The sequence below is a fragment of the Eptatretus burgeri genome, chromosome 9, assembly GCF_056783735.1.
Source record: "Eptatretus burgeri isolate ZD-2024b chromosome 9, Ebu_testis_v1, whole genome shotgun sequence".
Classification (NCBI taxonomy): domain Eukaryota; kingdom Metazoa; phylum Chordata; class Myxini; order Myxiniformes; family Myxinidae; genus Eptatretus; species Eptatretus burgeri.
The window spans coordinates 43,339,800-43,359,799 of record NC_140969.1 but is presented as its reverse complement, the minus strand read 5'-3'; the positions used below and the strand labels follow the sequence as shown (position 1 = coordinate 43,359,799).

Sequence of the window (20,000 nt, the reverse complement as noted above, 5' to 3'; positions counted from 1 at the left end):
ACTTTAAGTATGTCAAAATGGCAGACTGAGTAAATTTCTTTAAAAATCTTCTTCTTCAGACTCACCAGTCAGAATACTACCAAATTTGGGTTGCAACATTGGGCTAAGGTGGGGATGTTAATTTTATTGTAGAAGTCATGCAGATCACATGACTAGAATTGTGTCAAAATGGCCGACTTGGTCAACTTTTTGGGAAATTGCATTAATTCCTTTAAAAATCTTCTCCATACCCACGAGTCAGAATGCTTCCAAATTTGGGTTGCAACATTAGGACAGGGTCATGATGTTGAATTGTGGAAGTCATGCCAACCACATGACTGGAAGTGTGTCAAAATGGTGGACTTCGTTAGTTTATTTGGAAAATAACGTAAATGCCCTAAAAAAATCTTCCTCTCCAGACGCACCAGTCAGAATGCCACCAAATTTAGGTTACATCATTAGGTGAGGGCCCAGATAAGCTACAGGTTCAGTGGTCCTATTTTTATACATGACCGTAAGCATGCTGGGATTTTATTTGCGATACATGCACACATCGACCTGTGTGGAAGCTGTTGCTTGGTGTCCCTCATTTACCTAGGTCTTTCCACTTTTTTGTCCACTACCTGTAATTCTCGAAGCAATGTAAAAAAAAATGTATAAAAGTACATGGAAGGAACACATGAACATAATTACAGCAGCAACAATTACATGTTATAAAAGATCTTTTTTTTTTCTTGTGTTTGGCTGTAACTCCATTTTACATTGTCATTGAGACTCACAGGTAGAAATTCAATGTTTCTGAAATGCAACATGCTGTCTTTTGATGAAACAGCTATTATTTAAGTTATGCAGATCTAAGTGATGCCTTTTTCTTCTTCAAGAAAAAAACACTCGAATCTCACAAAAAATGACTTTGTTGCACAGCTCAGATTTTTTTTTTTAATTCACCCTCATGTTTCCAGAGGGAACAGATATTTACTATAACTAAAAATATTACATGTTTCACTTTCAAAAATGGTGTCAATATATTAAATATACTGTTAGCATGCTGAGTGAACAACATTGTGCATATACCATCACAGATGGGAATATTTGTCATTGTGTTTAGTGCTTCCCATTTTATCATCACAAGTGTAATTATTTTCATGATTTCCCATTTCAGCGAAAGAGGAAAGCCTTGCCACATTCCGCGGAGGAGAGTATTTCTGCTATGACCTCTCTGAGAGCCCCATTCAAAGCAGCAGCGACGAGATCACACTTTCCTTTCGCACTCGGCAGCGCAATGGTCTCATCCTGCACACGGGCAAGTCTGCAGACTATGTCAACCTGTCGCTGCGCAATGGCGCTGTCGCCCTCATCATAAATTTGGGCTCCGGGGCCTTTGAAGCCCTTGTTGAACCGGTGTTGGGGACTTTCAACGACAACAAGTGGCATAATGTGAAGGTCACACGGAATTTGCGGCAGGTAAAGTGTGTGCATTTGCACATAAACGTATACTGTCCCTTCCCCTACCCTCCTCTATCGAAGTTAAGGCATAAAGGTACAAAAGGTACATTAAATAGTTAAACAGGCATTTGTAAATGAACAGATGATAGAGAGGTGGAGAAAAATTCACAGAAGCACCAAAGTATCTGAAGAGGAATGGCAGACAGGAAAAATGGTAGAGCATCATCAACTCTAGAAACACTAAGGAGTGGTTAAATATGTGGCCGTAGATAGAACACATACACAATATATTTGTTGTATATACATATATGCATATTATATGCCCAGCAGCATCTTATTTAACTTTGCCTTTTCCATCTTCCTTCCTTAAATCATTGAACATAAGTTTCTTGTGCATCTGTCTGAGTAGATAAGTACATTATGTGTATGGCTACGACCATGTCCACATTTGCAATTTATTTGATCTAATCCCCATCTAAACATTTCTATGCAAGCTTGGCCGAAGAAGAATAAAACGATGCACAGCTGCATTTGGCCTGTAGTAAACCCTTTGTGTCATATAATTGTTTTTTTTTGGACACGTTGGAACGAGGCATGAGTATTACTCGTTTTTCCTCTCAAACTCTGATTTTAGCTTCCTCTCAAACTGCAGACACACAAAGGTACTGTTAATAACCATACCTGTCTGTTTCCTGAAACGGTGTCTTGCTTCTGTCAATTTCCCATTCTTCTTTGATTCCTCCAGAGGGAGCATCAGGTAAGCTACCAAATGGACTTTTCTTTGCAGCTTTCATGGTATATATATATCTGGACTTTTCTTTTTATATATATAGTATAAAAGTTCTTCCATCTATGAGTGTCTGTTTGGAATCTTCCTTTTAAACCTACCCCATATATGTCTACCTTGACACTAACAGTTCAACTGATGTTTAGACTGTGCATAGGCCCGCTTCAAACTAACATACTAACAACTCATGGAATGTTTCATTGCCTACCTTATATGTACTAACAATGTGAAAACCCTTTCCAGGTCTCATTATTTTTTACTTGAACAATGTCACTGAAAGTCCTGATGCACACCTTTAACTGCGATTACAAATATGGAATTATTTATGCCTTCACAGTGAATGGATATGCAGGACACAATGAGCCAAGCATGTTTAATTGCAGCTCCCCATAATTGGCTTGTGAGACCTCCAACTCCAAACTTGAAAGTTGTAACTGAAAGAAATCCTTCGGCATCACACATTTTCCTCCTTAATTTGCTCACCGCATTTACTGACTTGGAAAGGGTTTTTGCAGTGATGTACTAACGACTGTACTAACTGATTAACATTCCCACTAACCCCGGAGAGATGACTATGCTCGTTTGACCATGCCACTAACATCTTTCTTCCTTTGTTTTTTTTTTTTTGTTTGTTTTTTTTCCCCATCGAGGATTTTTCCCTCGCCGTGTTGTTGTTTTATTTTTTTGGTTATATTTCCCCCTTCTCTCTGCCCTCCCACTCCCTTCCCTCGGTTCTGGTGGCAGCATTCAGGCATCGGACATGCCATGGTAAACACACTCCACTGTCTGGTAGATATCACTCCAATTTGTCTCCGTTTGCCTTCTTTGCGTTTGCGGTGACAGTTTTGTGTGGTTATGGAGGTTTTTCATTTCACTCTCTTATTGAGTGTTGCTGGTTTTGAAGACTCAGGTGTCAACAGAGGTTGGTGAATGGTTTTCCTTTCCTTCATTCTGGCCCTCTCACAGTTTCTCCTTTCCTTGTTTTAGTATCAATCTCCAGCAGTCACACAGTCTCTCTTTCTCTTACTTTCGACATCACTTTCACTCCATTTATTGATTTCTCTTTCTTTCTTTTTTCTTTTCTTTCTTGCTGCCGAATACATCTCATTTCCATTTCTTCCTGTTTTATTCTATGAACGCATATTCTAGTATTGCAACTTTGCTGTAAACTTATTTCTTTCATTCTTTCTTTTCTTCCTTATTTTTGTCTTTGTATCTTTTCTTCTTTCCTGTCTTTCATACTGCTTTTTGCTTTGCCCCAATGCATCTATCCACACTGAATCATTGGTTTTTGATGTTTGGTTCTTTTCTGTAATTCTTGTTTTAGTCTCTATAGCTTGTGTACTTCTTAATCCATGTTTATTAAAACTGTTCCCTACCTTGCGGAGCTCTGACAAACTTCCTGTTGCTTACTCAGAACACAGCTACTGCACTGCATTTGCCATTAGCATTCATCTCTGTACATCTTCCTCCACCTGTGCCACTCCATAATTATCCATCATTCATTTATTTTTTTATTGACTCTTCAGTAGTCTGCCTGCTTTAATGATTTGCAGAATGCCTGGCTCACAAATTGTATGTTCATTGCATGCTTATGCAGACATGTAAGTAGTGAATGGTGTTTGTGTGTACGCTTGGGATCCATACCATTTTTAAATGCATCATGATAGAGTGACACGAAGTGCACTTACTCTGGATGACCTAGTGATTTGAACATCCCAAAGTTGAATTTTTGTTAATCTGAGATCTCCACGAGGTTTAGTCAATTTAGAACAATACGGTATCTGCTTTCATATACCCTCTCTTTCTTTTTCTCTCGTACACGCATCATCACTGCGAACCACAATTTACATGCATAACTCTTGAGAAGTCATATATCTATTTTGGACACTGAGGCTTACATTTCTTTGTACATTAAGGTATTTTATGTACAAATAGTGCAGCAGGCTACCTGTTTGTCATGTGGGGTCCAAACACTTCCACATTGAAGTCTTGTTCTTGTTTACGAGATACCCAACACTATCATAATAACACTATCACTATCAACACTTGTGAATGATAAATATTGTTATGGCCATCTATCTCCTCATGACCAACATGCTCACTGGGCAGGAAGGGGGTGAGAGGTCCCACAGCCACCCATAATTTGTGTGAGAGTCATTAGTTAAGACCACACGACCATGGCGAACCTCCCTCTCAAAATGACCGAGTAAACCATGATGGGGTCCTGCTTTAAACCACGCCTTACTACGCAAATCAAATTTACCCGTCTAACAAGTTTATATATGCTGATCACCTAGCACGGCAGAATTTTCATTCCCCATTGATGAAAAAACAGGTTCTCATTAACTAAATGGGATTTGTTATCAAAGCAAAAGAGGGAGGAAAATAACATGTCTGCACACATGGTGAATTACACTAAACCAAATTATTTAAAATAAATAACCATTGTGCCTTGACGGCTTTTTTGTATCCTTGACGGCTTTTTTGTATCCAGAGTAAAGACTGGTAGTAGAGCTAGTACACTGAAAGGAACAGGACAAAAGAAACAATAGAGAGGGGGAGGGGTACACCAACAGCGGAGGAGAAGGGGTAGACTTGGACAAGCATTGGGCATGGGGAGTTATGGGATGCAGGAAAGGATGTATGGGGTGGACAAGATGGATACAGAAGGAGATTACCAGGAGGGAAAAACTGGAAACCTGGAGGAAGGAGTGCTTGAGGTGTGGTGGAGGGAGTGGGCAGCAGGTTAACGAGGGTAGAAAAGGTCATGCTTTTGGATTGGGGATGATCTGAGATGGTGGTGAACAGCTGTCTTGAAGACCTGGAGGGAAGAATGAGATTGAAGAGGATGTGAAGTTGGTTCCACAGGCTGGAGAAAAGTGGAATGAATGAGTGTTAGTGAGCAGTCCTTGATGTCGGTAGTTTCATCAGAATGGGGTTGATGGTGGACCGGGTGCAACATGCAGAAATCGGGGGGGGGGGGCACGGAAAGAGCAGAGGGTGCAATACAAGACCAGAGAGGAGGTGGTAGAAGACAGAGACCACAGACCATCTGCGATGTGAAAGTGCGAGGTCCATTGACTCAGCTTCAGTGTGGGAGATTCCAATCGTCTTGAAGGCCTTGGTTTCCAAGTCATAAAGTTGAACAAGTAAAGGTGTGAGGCAGGGTAGCCATCCAAAATGGAAAAGCAGTGGTCCATTAAGTTGTGGATGAAGGCCTTGTAGGTGGTTAGGAGTGCAGGTGTGCCAAGGAATGACTTTATATGATGGAGGACGCCCAGTCGGCGACTTTTTTTTGGAGGCCATCTTTTAAATATGGTAGGCCTAAGAATCCTGGCTGACTGTGAGACCCAAGAGTTTCAGTGACTGAACTTCACTAAGAGGACTGTTAAGAAAGTAGTTTAACTGGTGGGGGGGGGTGTTAATTACATAACTTACTCACTCTTGTGGTGGTGGGGGGCGTCACTTTCGACTCATTATGAGAGGACTAGACAGATTAGAGAATGGAAGCTGAGTCAAAGCCACAGCATGAGGCCTTGTTCCATGCTCGGGAAGGGTGGTCTCCTGCCATGCACGTTATTCTGCAGGCTCTGTGCGCCAACCAGGGAGGATGAGTGAGATGACAGCACACCAGGGTGGCATGCCCATCACCCAGCAACTCGACATAACACAAAAGTGAAGCACAAATTGCATGAACCCGGCACCAAGCAACCAGCAGCTCTCTCTTTACACTGCCCCCAGTACGTGCTCTCTCACCGAGCCCCATACACACTTTTATTAGTTCCCGTGTGGTGTGTCGGAGCTCCCATGTAGTGTGTACATTTGTGGACACGGCCACCAGGCGACGTTGTTGGCTTGCACTGATTAGGGAGAGAGATGGTAACTCTCCAATGACGCGCTGTCCACAAACCTTAAGTGTTTCAGGAAATCATCAGATTTTCTTGGCCCCAGTGCATTGTGACCTTTTACAAAGTTCTGTTTCAGAGTGGAGAAACACAAGCAGACAGATTGCACTGGACGTGGCAAAACAGATGGAATGAAAAGACAGGCTTAGACGTGAATACCTCGTATGTTGGGTGGGAAAGAGAAGAGCTTATATATATATATATATATATATATATATATATATATATATATATATATATATATATATATATATATATATATATATATATATATATATATATATATATATATATATATATATATATATATATCTCCCCCTCCCCCCCTCTGGTTGAGACGCGGCTTTGCCGCTGATGCAGTGTCCCCCTTACCAGTGCACTGGTACTCATTTTACCCACCTCGGAAGGATGACAGGCTGAGTCAACCTCCTGGTGTATTAATTCAGCGGCCCAATGGTGCTTGAACTCAGGACCCAAGGATCCCAAGCCACCACCCTAACCACTAAGCCAACACCAGGCTTAAGAGCTCAACTAACCTCGATACTATATCCTTACTTACATTAATTGTGTCGCACTTATGCTAACATGCACCATGATATAACTATTGTGAATATTTTATCTATTTATCCTTGAAGCAGATCCGTAACAGTGTCAGTAGTCTTCACCATAAAAATATTATACACTACTTAAAATGGTATTCGTTTGCACACTTGTGAGAGACAATTTGGATGAAAAAATATTTTCTAAGTGCCATTTGTTTGAATTTCCACACCAATGATCCTTCACCACATTAGTTTAGCCACATTTATGGTAAATAGCCCACTTTTAATTTTACGGAAGAGTTGAATAGTTGAATAATTGAATCGTAAGTTGAAGCAATTTTAAACTTCGGGAGATTCCCTCCCTTCGCAGTTTGGTGTTCATGTTGTGAGAGAAACTGGCCATGACACTTCAAATCTATCTTGAATGCTTTGTAGGATTTTCACAAAATTGGCATGCTACTTAAATTTTCTCTGGCCATTGCTATTTGAACTTTACATTTTAACTTATGGGTAAAACTTGTGTTACTGAGAGATCAATGCCAATGGATGTGCGCCTGCCTGGAAGCAACTGGCCGAAATGACTCATCACACCTGGTGATGTTACGAGGCAGCTGTGCTTTCAAGTCAATATTTCACGACAGCAGGAATCCCAGCTTTATGTGCGCTCATAACCATCATATTTCGAATTTAGCACTGTCTTGGTGGAAAAGAATTAGATAGTTCTTGAATTTTCAGTGGGATCGTGTTTCATAATGGCCTACATATTCTAATTATTAACTTATTGTTCTTCATTCCAAAGACAATTTACATGGACCCTAATATTTTAATTTGAATATTGTAATGCTCCAATCCAATTCAATGTTTCTTCGTTGACAAGAGAGTTGATGCCGCTTAAAGCAGTCTTATAGCCCGAAATCTCCTCGATAGTTTCTTTGATATGATTTGATTTTCTTTCCAGATTCAAATGCAAAATTATCAGAGTACATACAACACAGTTACAATCACAAACTGAACTAATTGAGCCAACCTGAAACGCTCTGTATTGTATTTAAAACATGCACACACACAGCCTGTGATTATTGTCTTCAGACAGAGATGTTTTTAACTTATGGGTTAATGATCTAATATAAGATAATTTATCATCAACACGGCCATGCAGCACATGCTGTTACACCGTGCACGTGAAGTGAAAAGTGGGGTTAAGCAATTGTTCACTTTGTCTGTCTGTCAATCTGTCTGTTTACAAATGTCATTTTATGATCGAGGAACAACTTTATTTCAGTCAAATGTTGTATTTTGAGCATTAATCGGAACATGAATTGGAAAACACCTGTAGTTTTGTTCTGAATTAGTCCCGATCGCACATGCGCAGAGAGGATCGAGATTTTTTTTTAAAACTCAGTTTGCCTGTCTGGCATTCAAACAAAATTGAAAATCATTCCAATCAAGAAACTTAAAGGACACAAACAACACACATGAAAAACTAATGTAACGTCGAACGTGTTAAATAAGGTGGTGTAAAAGACACCATCAATGGCGGTAAACTTCCGAAAAAATTTTTTCTACAACCTTTAAAATCTATATTTTATTTCAATTGAATTATATTATACTTAAACACTGTAGAACACAAATCACCTTTTTCATACGTCAAAAACAAACCTCCGTTTAGCAGTACTTTGACAAAATATTACGGCATTTTACGTCACCTTGACCAATAAAATTTGCCGCACGCAAATCCTTCCTATGTCTTTTTTTTCTCGCAAGATTCCATGGGGTAAGGTGTTCTATGAACTCTCTGTTGTTGTTTTTTTTATGATATATATATATATATATATATATATATATATATATATATATATATATATATATATATATATATATATATATATATTTTAATGATGCTTCTTTTTATAGTCTGCAGTAAATTTCACCATGGAAGTGCAGTTGCCTCATAAATTGAGACACAAGCATACCACATATCCAAAAGTTACATATGCAGTACTTTGGATGACTTTACAGTAGTACCTCTACTTATGAATTTAATTCGTTCTGGGAGTAGTTTCGTAACCTGAAACCTTCGTAAGTAGAGACGCCTTTTGAATGTAAATGCGCTAATCCGTTCCAAGCCCCGCAAAATTCGGACATTTTTTTTTAATAAATCATAAAAATGCATCAGAACATGAAACAAATACATGTTAAAATTAGATTACCGCACAATAAACATAAAACGAGAGGCACATAATGTAAAAAACAAAGAATAAAGGAAATAATAAAAATATTCATTTACCTTTTAACTGCTATTCTCGTTACTTTTTGGCCTCTTTGTTTACTGGTCCTTATCAGCAGTGTTTTTTTCCTCGCGTTTCGTGAACAATTGATCCAATGACGTCTGCTTTTGCCGGCTTTTAACAATCCGTCGGAAATGCGCGAGGCAGACATCGTCATAGTGTGCGATAGCCCGACTTGTGAACACTTTTTCCAGGTGATTCTTTTCAACAAATTCCGAGACTTCATGGAATTTTCCTAAAATGTCTTTGATTTGGGCTGATGGAATAATGGCTGCCTCCTCCTCCTCCTCCTCGTCCTCTTTGAACTCCTCCTGCACCGCGGTGTGTTGCATCACCTCCAATTCCTGCAGCGCCTTCGTCGAAAGCTCCTCGTTGTGCTCCTGAATCAGCTCGTTGATGGCCTCGTCATCCACCTCAAGACCCATGCCCTTTCCCAGCGAAATAATTTCGCCATGGCGAAGAACAGAGTGAAGTCCAGTCCTCCTTTTAAACTTCTCGAACCACCCACGCGATGCCTTAAACTCCTGGTGTAGTCCTTGCGCCGAATTTCCCTCGCCTGTATCCTCCTTCACGAGGTCAGTGAAGATGGCGGTTGCCTTTGCGCAAATTATGGCCTCTGTCACTGTGTCACCAGCGATCTCTTTCTCCTTTATCCACACGAGTAACAACCTCTCCATCTCATCGTTCACTGCCGACCTCCTCTTGGAAATGAGAGAGAGGCCTTTGGAAGGAGCCGTAGCTTTTAGGGCTTCCTTTTGTTTTATTATCGTGCCGATCGTAGATATATTACGGCCATATTCTTTTGCGAGATCAATCAAACGCATCCCCTTTTCATACCTTTCTATTATCTCTTGCTTTGTTTGTATGGCCAGAAAAACTCTTCTTCTTATTTTCTCCTTGTCCACTTTTCTTCATTGCTTTCTTGGGGTCCATTGTGAATAAAAGTTACTGTAATCCACACGCGTACTGTACTGTAACACTGTCCGAGCACTTCGTAGCGGGACCATAGACTGTATACAGTATAACTATATTTACAGAGCGGGACGGGGACACGAAGAGCATGCTGGGATACACGCATACGCAAAGGGTTGCCAGGCAGATTTTAGGCGATAGCCAATGGCAGAGCAGCTACAAGTTTGTTTACGTTCGGGAAACTCTGGGAGCAGCGAAAAGCAGCGCGTACTGTACTGTATTTTTGACTTCGTATCCTGAAACGCCTTCGTAACTAGAGGCAATATTTTCCCGTTCAGGCGCTTCGTAACCTGAAACATTTGTATGTAGAGACATTCGTAAGTAGAGGTACCACTGTATTTTGTTTGCGTGACCGCCGTTCAATACCAATGCCTCCACGCCAAAGTGTAATTTTCTTCCAGAGCACCACTGCCCTCACATTGCATGTTTGCTTTCTGTCTTGTGCTGTGCACTGCCGTGCTGCATGGTGTCATCTTGCATGATTGTTGATTAGAACTTGCTTTTCACTTTCCATTGTCATAAGTGGATTGATGCTGGCTGGTGTTGGACTCTGCTGTTACCCAAGTTATATTTGCTTTCCTCTACCATGACAATGTTTACAGCGTACGTTAGAGCTTCCTTTATTATAGCAATGACGAAAGTAGTAACCCTAATTCTGTTTCTCATGGACTGGTCATCTGCTTTGCATTTAAGTTGATATAGAATTTGAAAAATTATATGAAATTTAAACACCATTTCAGTTCAGAATAAAACGGTGATGGGGTGGCTCAGGGGCTTAACCTCCAAGGCTGCACTGACTTTGTCAGTGAGGTCATTCTGTGCCAACTCACCCTGTGGTTTTCAAGTGACTCTCAAAATTCTGTGAATGCATTTTTAAGAATACCTTTTAGGTAAAAAAATTTCAGCCCCAAACTGCAAATACTTATGTGGTAAAATATTTTATCCTGCCACTTGATCCCATTAAAGATAACGTGCCACATGATCTCTTCACTCATGAATAGGGTATGTGTTCGACTAACATTTTGGAAAGTTTATGTCTTGCCATCCTTAAAATACTGACTGCTAAATATTGAACAATTTTGACCAAATATTTTAGAACTTTGCCCCCCTCTTCTCAAAAAGAAGAGTACCTTTTGCCATTTTCAACTTACAGGTATCTTAAAACAGATCTTTTGTGTTGCATCATTGGATATTATGGATGTTGGGGGTTCACCTCGTCATGGTGCACCAATAATTTGTGAAAGTAATTCAACATTCCAGTAAAATGATAACTTTTAGATTTAGATCATCATAATCATCGGCCATCCATTGATGTCGACGAGGACTGATGGGAAGCATTCTGGTGCCGGATGTGCGACGTCAGCCCCAAGTGAGCCCGGAAGGTTCTGCCACACTGAATGCAGCAGTGAAATCCACAGCCAGGAAGAGGGTTGCACTTTTTGTGATGTACCGTAGTTCCCTATTTGCTTTCACAGTCTTCATTCCTGCTTTCACATTGCTCTTCCTTGTTGAACGGTTTTGTGCAAGTTCTTCCCAATTATCAACACTGATTTCTGATATTTTAAGATGGTGATTCAAAACTTACTTGAATTACAGCTTGTGTTTCCATATGTGGCAAGTACTTTATTTAAGTTCACCATACAAAGCTATTTTGGGGTATCTCTTGTCATCCAATCTGATAACTAGGCCTGCCCAGCAGAACTGCAAATAAATGAGAATTTATTCAACACTGGACATGTTGGCATGCTTTAGGATTTCAACATTGGACATGTTGGCATGCTTTAGGATTTCAACATTTGATACTTTATCCTGTCACTTGATGTTCAAGATTATCCTCAAGTGTCTTGATTGCACACGATTGAGTATCGATGTGCCTTCTGTATAAAGTGTACGTCTCAGGATAATAGAGCAGTGTAGTTTGGACAACAGCTCTGGATAGCTTGGACTTGGCAGCATGCTTAATTCCATGCTGTGACCAGACTGTTTTCTAAACATCCAAAAGCACCAGAAGAAGCTTGGATGTGATTGATTATCTCAACCTCTATGGAGGTTGTGTCTATTACGGTGCCTATTGAGTAATAAAATAGGTGGTCTTGTAAAGTAGTCCCCAGGAGATAAATTCTGTTTTATTTACGTTGATGGAAAGATCAAACTTTGTGGTAGTTGCATTCAAGAGATGAGTTATTTACATGTCATCCAAATTGGAGACAATAAGAGTGGCATCATTGGCATAAAATAAGTTCCTTTATACAAACTACTCAAACTTTTGTGTTTGCCTTCAATCCTCTAAATTAAAAAAAAACCACCATATGTTTGCCTTCTCATGTCAATACCATTTGAGCTGTCATTTACTCATCTTAATGTCGCAGTGAGGAATACTTGCAAATAGCAATGGAGCTAAGATGCACCCCTGTTTTAGCCAATGACTTACATAAACGATTTAACGTCTCTCGCCACCAACAGAGACTAATGCTTTCATGTCATCGTGGAAACTTCTTATCATCTTCAACAGCTTGCCAAGACATCCACATAAGCCTTGCAGCTTCCACAAGATTTCTCGATCCACTGAATCAAATGGCTTTGCATTTAAGTCAACAAAGGTACAGCATCGAGACTTTGATGTTGTTCAAGTGCCTTTTCTTGTCGTTTGTGCATCCTATACATCATATCAATGGTTGATCTGTTGACTCTGAAACCACATTGGTTTTCTAGAAGAATATTATTTCCAATGATTTGTCAGCATTTCAGGACAATATTTGCCAAGACTTTCCCACATTCTGCTTGGTCACTTCTTTCTGTTGATGATGATCATGATAGCATCTTTAAATTCCTTTGCAATTTTTTTTTCCATCTCCCAGCAATGTTTAAATAATTTTTTGCAGTTGCCTCTTGAGAACGTTGACTCCATATGTTTATGAATTTCGGATGGAATCCAATCCAGTCCTGGAGTTTTCTAATTTTTCAGTTCCTTCAGTGCATGTGACATTCTGCCATAGTTGGTACGCTTCCTCGCTCTTCTTGAACTGGCAGTTGTTCAAAATTTTTAAAGTGCATCAACACTTGCAGTGGATAGATGATGGAATAGGTCCTGAAAGTATTCTTTCCAACAGTTGGCAATGTCGGCTTTGGATGTAAAAGTTTGACAACTATCAGCATTCTTGATCGGAGCCATACTTTAGGGTGTAGGTCCATCGTCTGTTTATTGCTGTGCGTGAAATGCCTTCATGTTGTTCATGCCTCCAAGACCGTGGGTTGGAACTCATCAGCCTTGTCATCCCACCACTCATTCCTCACATTTTTCACTTTATGCTATAGTTATACTTTGACTCTTCTAAGCTTTTGCTGGATCGATCTTGTGTTCTTGATTTTGATAGCATTATTTGCTACCCGCCTTGCATATAAGAGCTTCATGTATCTGATTTCTGTATCATTTTCATCAAACCAATCAGCATTATTTTGTTAAATTTTACCAAGAACTTTTAAGGACGTTTGATTGATGGAGTCATTGAAGTGCTTCCACTGAATGTCAACATCACCTTCAAACACAATTTTGCTCACCGACTCTGCGATGTCATTTTTAAGCATAAGTTGGATGTCGATGTTCTCTAGTTTGTGCACATTGAATTTATTCAGAATTTTGGTCCCTGTTTTGTTTTAGCCTGTGTGATTTTTAGTTTACAGGCATTCTTAAAAAAATGTGTTGGTGATGGAGTTCAGTTTTTGTTTTTTTTTTTCATACCAAAGTTCAGTAGTCTGTCACCATTAAAGTTGGAATTGCCTTTGCCAAAAGTAGCCAGAACAAGCCCCCAGGTCTTACAGTCTGCTCCAAACCTGCCATTAAAGTCTCCCATCAGAACGAGATTGTCAGAGCATATAATCGTTTCAAGAGTATGAAGCAGGTCAGAATAAAATCGGTCTTTTGCTTTGTTGTTTATCATGGTAGGTGCATAAACAGATATAAGAGCAGCATGTCTGTATTTATCAATTTGGAGTCTTCGCCATATCAGTCTGTCTGATATGGCAACAGGGTATGATTTATGTTTGCCAATCATCTTGTTTTGAATGGAAAAACCCACTCAACCTCTCTTCTATAATTTATGTTTTACCCTGACCAAAAGTTCAATGTGTAGTTTTTTTCTTTCAGACTTCCTTGATTTGCAAGATTTGTTTCCTGGGGTGCTGCAATTTCAATATTATACCTTGCTCGTTCCTCATCAATAACTTGTTCTTATTTTGGGTTTCTTGTCTGCACAGATATCAGTCAAAGTTTGATCGTTCCAAGTTCCAAGAGTGAAATGGCAGTGATTTATGTTTTTTTTTGCATGGCGAACTGCAGATGTGCAGAGCTTTGACTCACGACTTCCAGTTCCTCAGGCTCGTCATCATTGCCTCCACACCACAGGGCTTATTCCACCATTCTTACAGTCGGTTTTCAGTGCATCATTGTATTTTTTTTTTGTATACCTTGTCGAGGCTTGTATGAGAGCTAACACACAACGCACAGCAAGGGGGCATGAGACAAGAGGGGCGGGAGTGGGAGGGACAAAACAGTGGGGAACAGACACATTAGGTGAACTGTGGAAGAGAGAGGGATGGGGATGGGACGGGGAACATGGCGAAGAGAAGATGGACATTACAGGGACTTTCAGGAAGGAAAGCAGGGAATTGAAGGAAGTGGGCTTGGGTGGATTATCGGGGGTGGAAAAGATCAAGGATTTGGATGGGGGATGATAAGAGGTCATGGTGAACAGCTGTTTTGAAAGCCTGGAGGGAAGAATGGGAAAGAATAGAATGAGGGAGTTTATTCCAAAGGTGGGAAAAAAGAGGAATGAAAGAGTGAAGGTGAGCAGTGATTCGTGATTTTGGTAGTTAGCGTTGTTGGCCAGAAGGGGGTTGTTGGCTGACCATGAGCGCCCTGTGGAAATGTGGTGGGGACAAATCGCAGAGAGAGCAGGGGGGGCAAGGCTGGAGAGGAGACGGTAGAAGACAGAAAGACCACCGACCAACCTGCGGTGATTGAGTGAGAGGCCCAAAGACTCAGCTTCATTGCGGGAGATGCCGATGATCCTAAATGCCCTGGTTTCGACAGCGTGAAGCCGAGAAAGGTGGGAGGCAGGAGCACCAGCCCAGAGGGGAGAGCAGTACTCCATCAAGGTGCGGACGAAAGCTTTGTATGTGGGTCAGGATCTCAGGTGTGCCAAGGAAGGACCAGCTTGGAAAATGTGGCTTTCCCGGAAAGATCATAGCAGCTAGTGAAACCCGGAAGCTTGAATGAAAGGACTTATTCAGGAGGATTGATGAGAAAGTAGATGGGGGGGGGTTCCCAGACGGTCCTTTCGGAGAGACATAGTGAGAGTGTGAGATTTGTTCGGATTGAAAGACATGTTCCACGTGTTGGAGCAGTTTGTGAATTAATCTAGATCTTCAGAGAGTGAAGAGGCTGCTGCTTGCCGGGCTGAGGGATGACAGATGGTACGGCAGAGGGTGGAGTCATCCGCAAAGAGATATAGAGGATTTTCCAGAGAGTCGGAGAGATCATTGATGAAAACCAGAAAAAGAACAGGGCCCAGAACGCTACCTTGAGTAACTCCAGCCTGGACAGGAAGAGGGCCACACGTTGACTGCGACAGGAGAGGAAGTCTGCGAGCCATGAGTGGAGATGGCCTTGGATACCATGGTAAGAGAGTTTGGTGAGTAGGGCAGGGTGCCAGACTGTGTCAAAAGCACGTGATATGTCCAGGGATACGGCTCGGATTTCCTGTCTGGCATTGAGGACCTCCCTCCATTGATGGGAGAGCAGAAGCAGCATATCCAGGGTAGAGTGACCTGGTCTGAAACCAAATTGATGATCGGAAATCAAGCCATTGGAGAAGAGGAAGGATTTCATGTCTGAAGCGATGATGGATTCCATAACCTTGCTGATGATTGGGAGAAGGCTGATTGGTCTGTAGTTGCAGAGATCTGTTTTTCCACTTTTTTATGCAGGGCAGTGATGTTTGCAGATTTCCAAGCAGGTGGCAGATGACCTTGAGCAAATGAGAGGGTGAATAGAACAGAGAGAGAGTGAGCAAGAGCATAAGAGCAGGCTTTGAGGACACGTGGGCTGATGCCGTCTGGACCGGTTGCAGAATCTGAGTGGTTGTGTAAATCATTGACACACCCTCTGGGCTCGCAGGAGCCTTAACCATTGGTGCACACTGCATAATGACTGGGGAACCTGAACACTGCCCTGCAGTCTGATCTAACAAGGGATAAATCCAGTTGATTATGAACTGCAGACTCCTGCCATTGTTTCCAGAGAGATCTTCTGCCAGTAACTGCATTGCATTCACCATTGCTGCTGCCCAGCAGTTTCAGTGATTTTAGGGGATGCCACCACCCCCTGGATGGCTGCATTGACTCCAAAATTCAGAGCTCATTCAACCTTATTTCAGTGGGTCATATTTTTAATTCTGTAGGGAGTCCAGACACCCTCTCCACCAATAAATGTTGGTGGGTAGGCCGACCACTTAACCATGTGACAGGTGGGCTACACAGTAACAATAGCAGGTATAAGCATGACTCGCATATAACTATTTCGCCAACAACAAACGTGAACCAATCAAATCATTTATCATTTTGGCTGTGGCCAAATATCCATTCAGATAGTCAATTCTTTTAAGCCTTGGATACCTCTCAATTTCATTTTCACAATTTTGTTATGTAACACAATTATTTCATTTGTATTTTTATGAAAAATACTTTGTTCCAGAATGCTCAACAGTGGAACCTACATGGCAGAAAAGAAGAATGTCATACAAGGAAAACTAAAAGCCCACATTGTAGCTTTTGGTATATTCAATTTCTTCCATCGTCAGCACGAAGACCTGGATTTTCAGATTTTTTTTTTTTTAGGATACAAAATTTAGACTCATAAGAGTGAGACGACAAAGGATATAACCAACACACTAACAGTGAGGGATTGGAGAAGCACTTTGATGCAACAACGGGTGAACAAGCAGGATAAGGAGAGATGAGAGGGAAATCAAGGGGAGGGATGAAGGAAGATCTGAGTTGGTGGTGTATTTTCAAATTGAAGCCCTGGGGAGAGGAGTGCAGGATTGAACTGACTGAAGAATGTGGTGCCACAAGTGAGACGAGAGGAACAAGCGCGTGGAGGTGAGCAGTAAGCCTCAATTCTGGGAGTTTCTGAAAGAACATGGGTGACTTGGAAGATCATGTGTGAAGAACTGTTGATGGTCAGAAGGATAAAAGAGCAGAGGAAATGAGCCTGAAATGGTAAAAACAGAGGCCAACAATCTGTCTGCAATGAGAGAAGAGCAGGCCCTGTGCCTGTGCTTCATTCTTTTTGGGAGATACCAATGATGTTGTGAGCTTCAGAGACAGGTGTGAAGCTGGAGGCATCAGACCATAGGGAAGATCATGTACTCCATTGAGCTATGGAAAAAGGCCTTTTAGGCTGTAGAAGTTTCGATAAATCAAGTATGGATTTAGCAGGACTGAGTATACCCAGTCTATGGCTGGCTTTGTAGGCTGACTTTGACACGATGGTCTTGTCTCGGAGAGGTTTTGTGGCTGATTGCCAGGCACATAAGTTGGAGATATTGAACCTCTTCTGATGGATGATTGTAGAAATAGATAGGCCCATTTGTTTTATGACCCTTTCATAGAGAGATGAGAATCTGAGCTTTGCCTGGATTGAAAGACGTGTTCCAAGTGGTAGACCAGTAAATGATCCTTTCCAGATATTCCGATAGTCAAAATATTCAGCTGATCTCCCATTGGATGCGGCAGGCTAATTTCTGACGTTCCACCTGCAATCTTTGTCATTTTTGATGTTTCATACGGCCCACTTTCAATGTTGTATCATATTATACATAAAAGTGAAATATATTGTCAATTAAATGACCGTAGCAAATTGAGATTTGATCGACATTTTTTGAGAAAATCTGACTTTATTGTGAATCCTGGGGTGTGGTAGGGTGTATTTGCTTTTGGATCATTACACACGTGCTTTTGCTTTGAATTGGGATGAGTTTGGAAAGCGCTTTGGCAAACGTCAGTAGCATGGATTCTAGGGGATTAATTTGAGTGGTTTTTATTTTTATAACCTTATAATGTAAAATTATTTAATTTTTTTTTACATGAAAGTGGGCTGGCAGTGGTTGGATAGCCTAGAGGTGCATGCATGCATCTCTGATCTGTCAAACCTGTGTTGAATCTCTGGCCAGATATACACTGTCATCCTGGTGTTTTGTAGGCTGGTTAATTCATTAATGTGGGTGCTGTCCCTGAGATGGACATTAAACTAGGTGTCCCATCTGCTAGCATTAGTTGATTGATTCGAAAATATACCATGGTGTATTTTTATGAGCAGGTGAGTTATATCTGACACCCTGAGCAAATTACAAATTACTGCCCTGACTGTCTGTTGGGAAGGCAATTGCAAACCACCCAGCATAACTCCAACGCTAACTCTTCCCAGGAGCTGTTTCGGCAGCAGCGACGTTCTGTAAAGGGTATTCTTTTTTGGTATTGCAGGACATGGCTGCAGGGTAGCCTCATTGGCTGAGGGTGCGGTTGTGCTGCTGATGCAATGACCCCAACAGGTTCGGACAGGAATTGTTGATTAAGCCGTCGAATACTCACCTTCTCTTTACGAAGGACGTCGTGGGATCTTTAACATCTATCAACAAATGAGGGCAGACAGGACACCCACTTAACATCCATCCGAGGGATGGCACACACATTGATTAATCACCCTGCCCGTGAAACACCGGGATAACAGTTCAGAGCAGGGTCAGGATTCGAACCCAGGCTAGACAGCTTAGAGGTGAATGTATGTACCTCTAATCTACCTATAGCGAATGTGCATACCTTTAATCCTGCCAGCCCTATAAAGGTTATGATACATTGATGATGCATTTTGGTAATGCATTACATTGATTTGTTCCATGTGAAATAAAATGATTAGCAATGACCTCATCATTGTGCTGATGCCGTTAAGTTGAACACATAAGTGTGTGATTTCATGCTAAATATGACATAAAATCTTACTTTTTAATCCTATTTGACAACCATTTATTACACCTACATACATTCTAATGCATAACATTACAAGGGCTATAATTCTTGCTCATGGAATCAACAGATTTGGGGGAGTATGACATGGAATCAACTCCTGCAGTGTTGTTGGAGCTATGAATGATGATTTGTAAAACAACGTACTGCAGAAAAGTTGGACTGGTTGCAGCCACTGATTTGTCACAGGAGGAAAAGAAACCACTCAAGCGGAGATGTGGCCTATCAATCTCTGATGAAAGCACCATATGCATTCATCATGAGAAAGTGTAAATATCCCATTACTAACATCACAGATGCATTGCTGTGGCCCATTCAACGTGCATCATTAAAGTTAAAAGTTTCAATTTAATACGTTTATCCAGTTGCAAGATATGTGCCTACTAAATCAATGGTGCAAAGAATGGCTGTGATGATATTTTTAAGCAGGCTTAACCGCTAAACTGCTGTATTTCATGTTTGGGGCTGAATTTTTTTTGTCGGGTAATTTTACCCATAATTCTTCTTTTTTATGATAGTGTGCTTTGAAAGAATATCTGAGTTTTCACCCAGGTGATTGCAAAGTTTGGTGAGTTGACATGGAATGACCCAACTTATTATTTGATCTGAATAAGGCCAGGTTTAGTCTTTGAACTTGCATTACTTATGCAGTCCAAGTTTCGGTGACATTGCACGGAACTGCCTATAGCCATCCCAATTTATATCACCAATGTATACAAAAGTCTCCCAGTGCAGTTTGATGTTTAAACTCTTGAGAGGAACTAGGTGAGTTAAATGCACCAATATGATGGGATATTCTCCGGTCCTTGTCTTTGTATTCACTGACAACTGAAAATATTTAAATACGATTGTTATGAACCACAAAAAGTAACAAAGCAATTCACAAAGCCTGTTAAAACAAAAGCATGCTTTTAAAAGTGTCATCCTATTTGAAAGTGACTCGTACATTTAAGAAAATTGCTCTGTTGAAGAATCTTATTCAAGAGTTTGTTTAACT

At 40.9% G+C, this 20,000-nt stretch overlaps 1 protein-coding gene across 13 annotated transcripts in view; it reads left to right on the top strand.

Moving 5' to 3' along the window:
* The window catches only part of LOC147020022 (neurexin-1-like), a 1,432,118-nt gene that overhangs the window by 544,581 nt on the left and 867,537 nt on the right, over positions 1–20,000 (top strand). For 11 of the 13 annotated variants that reach the window (XM_085894958.1, XM_085894955.1, XM_085894959.1 and 8 more), the window contains 2 exons: positions 1,142–1,443; positions 2,957–2,980. In XM_085894958.1, the coding sequence (XP_085751084.1) occupies positions 1,142–1,443; positions 2,957–2,980 (326 nt within the window). The remainder of the gene's footprint in view (positions 1–1,141; positions 1,444–2,956; positions 2,981–20,000) is intronic. The other 2 variants (XM_085894953.1, XM_085894951.1) reach the window with 1 other exon arrangement.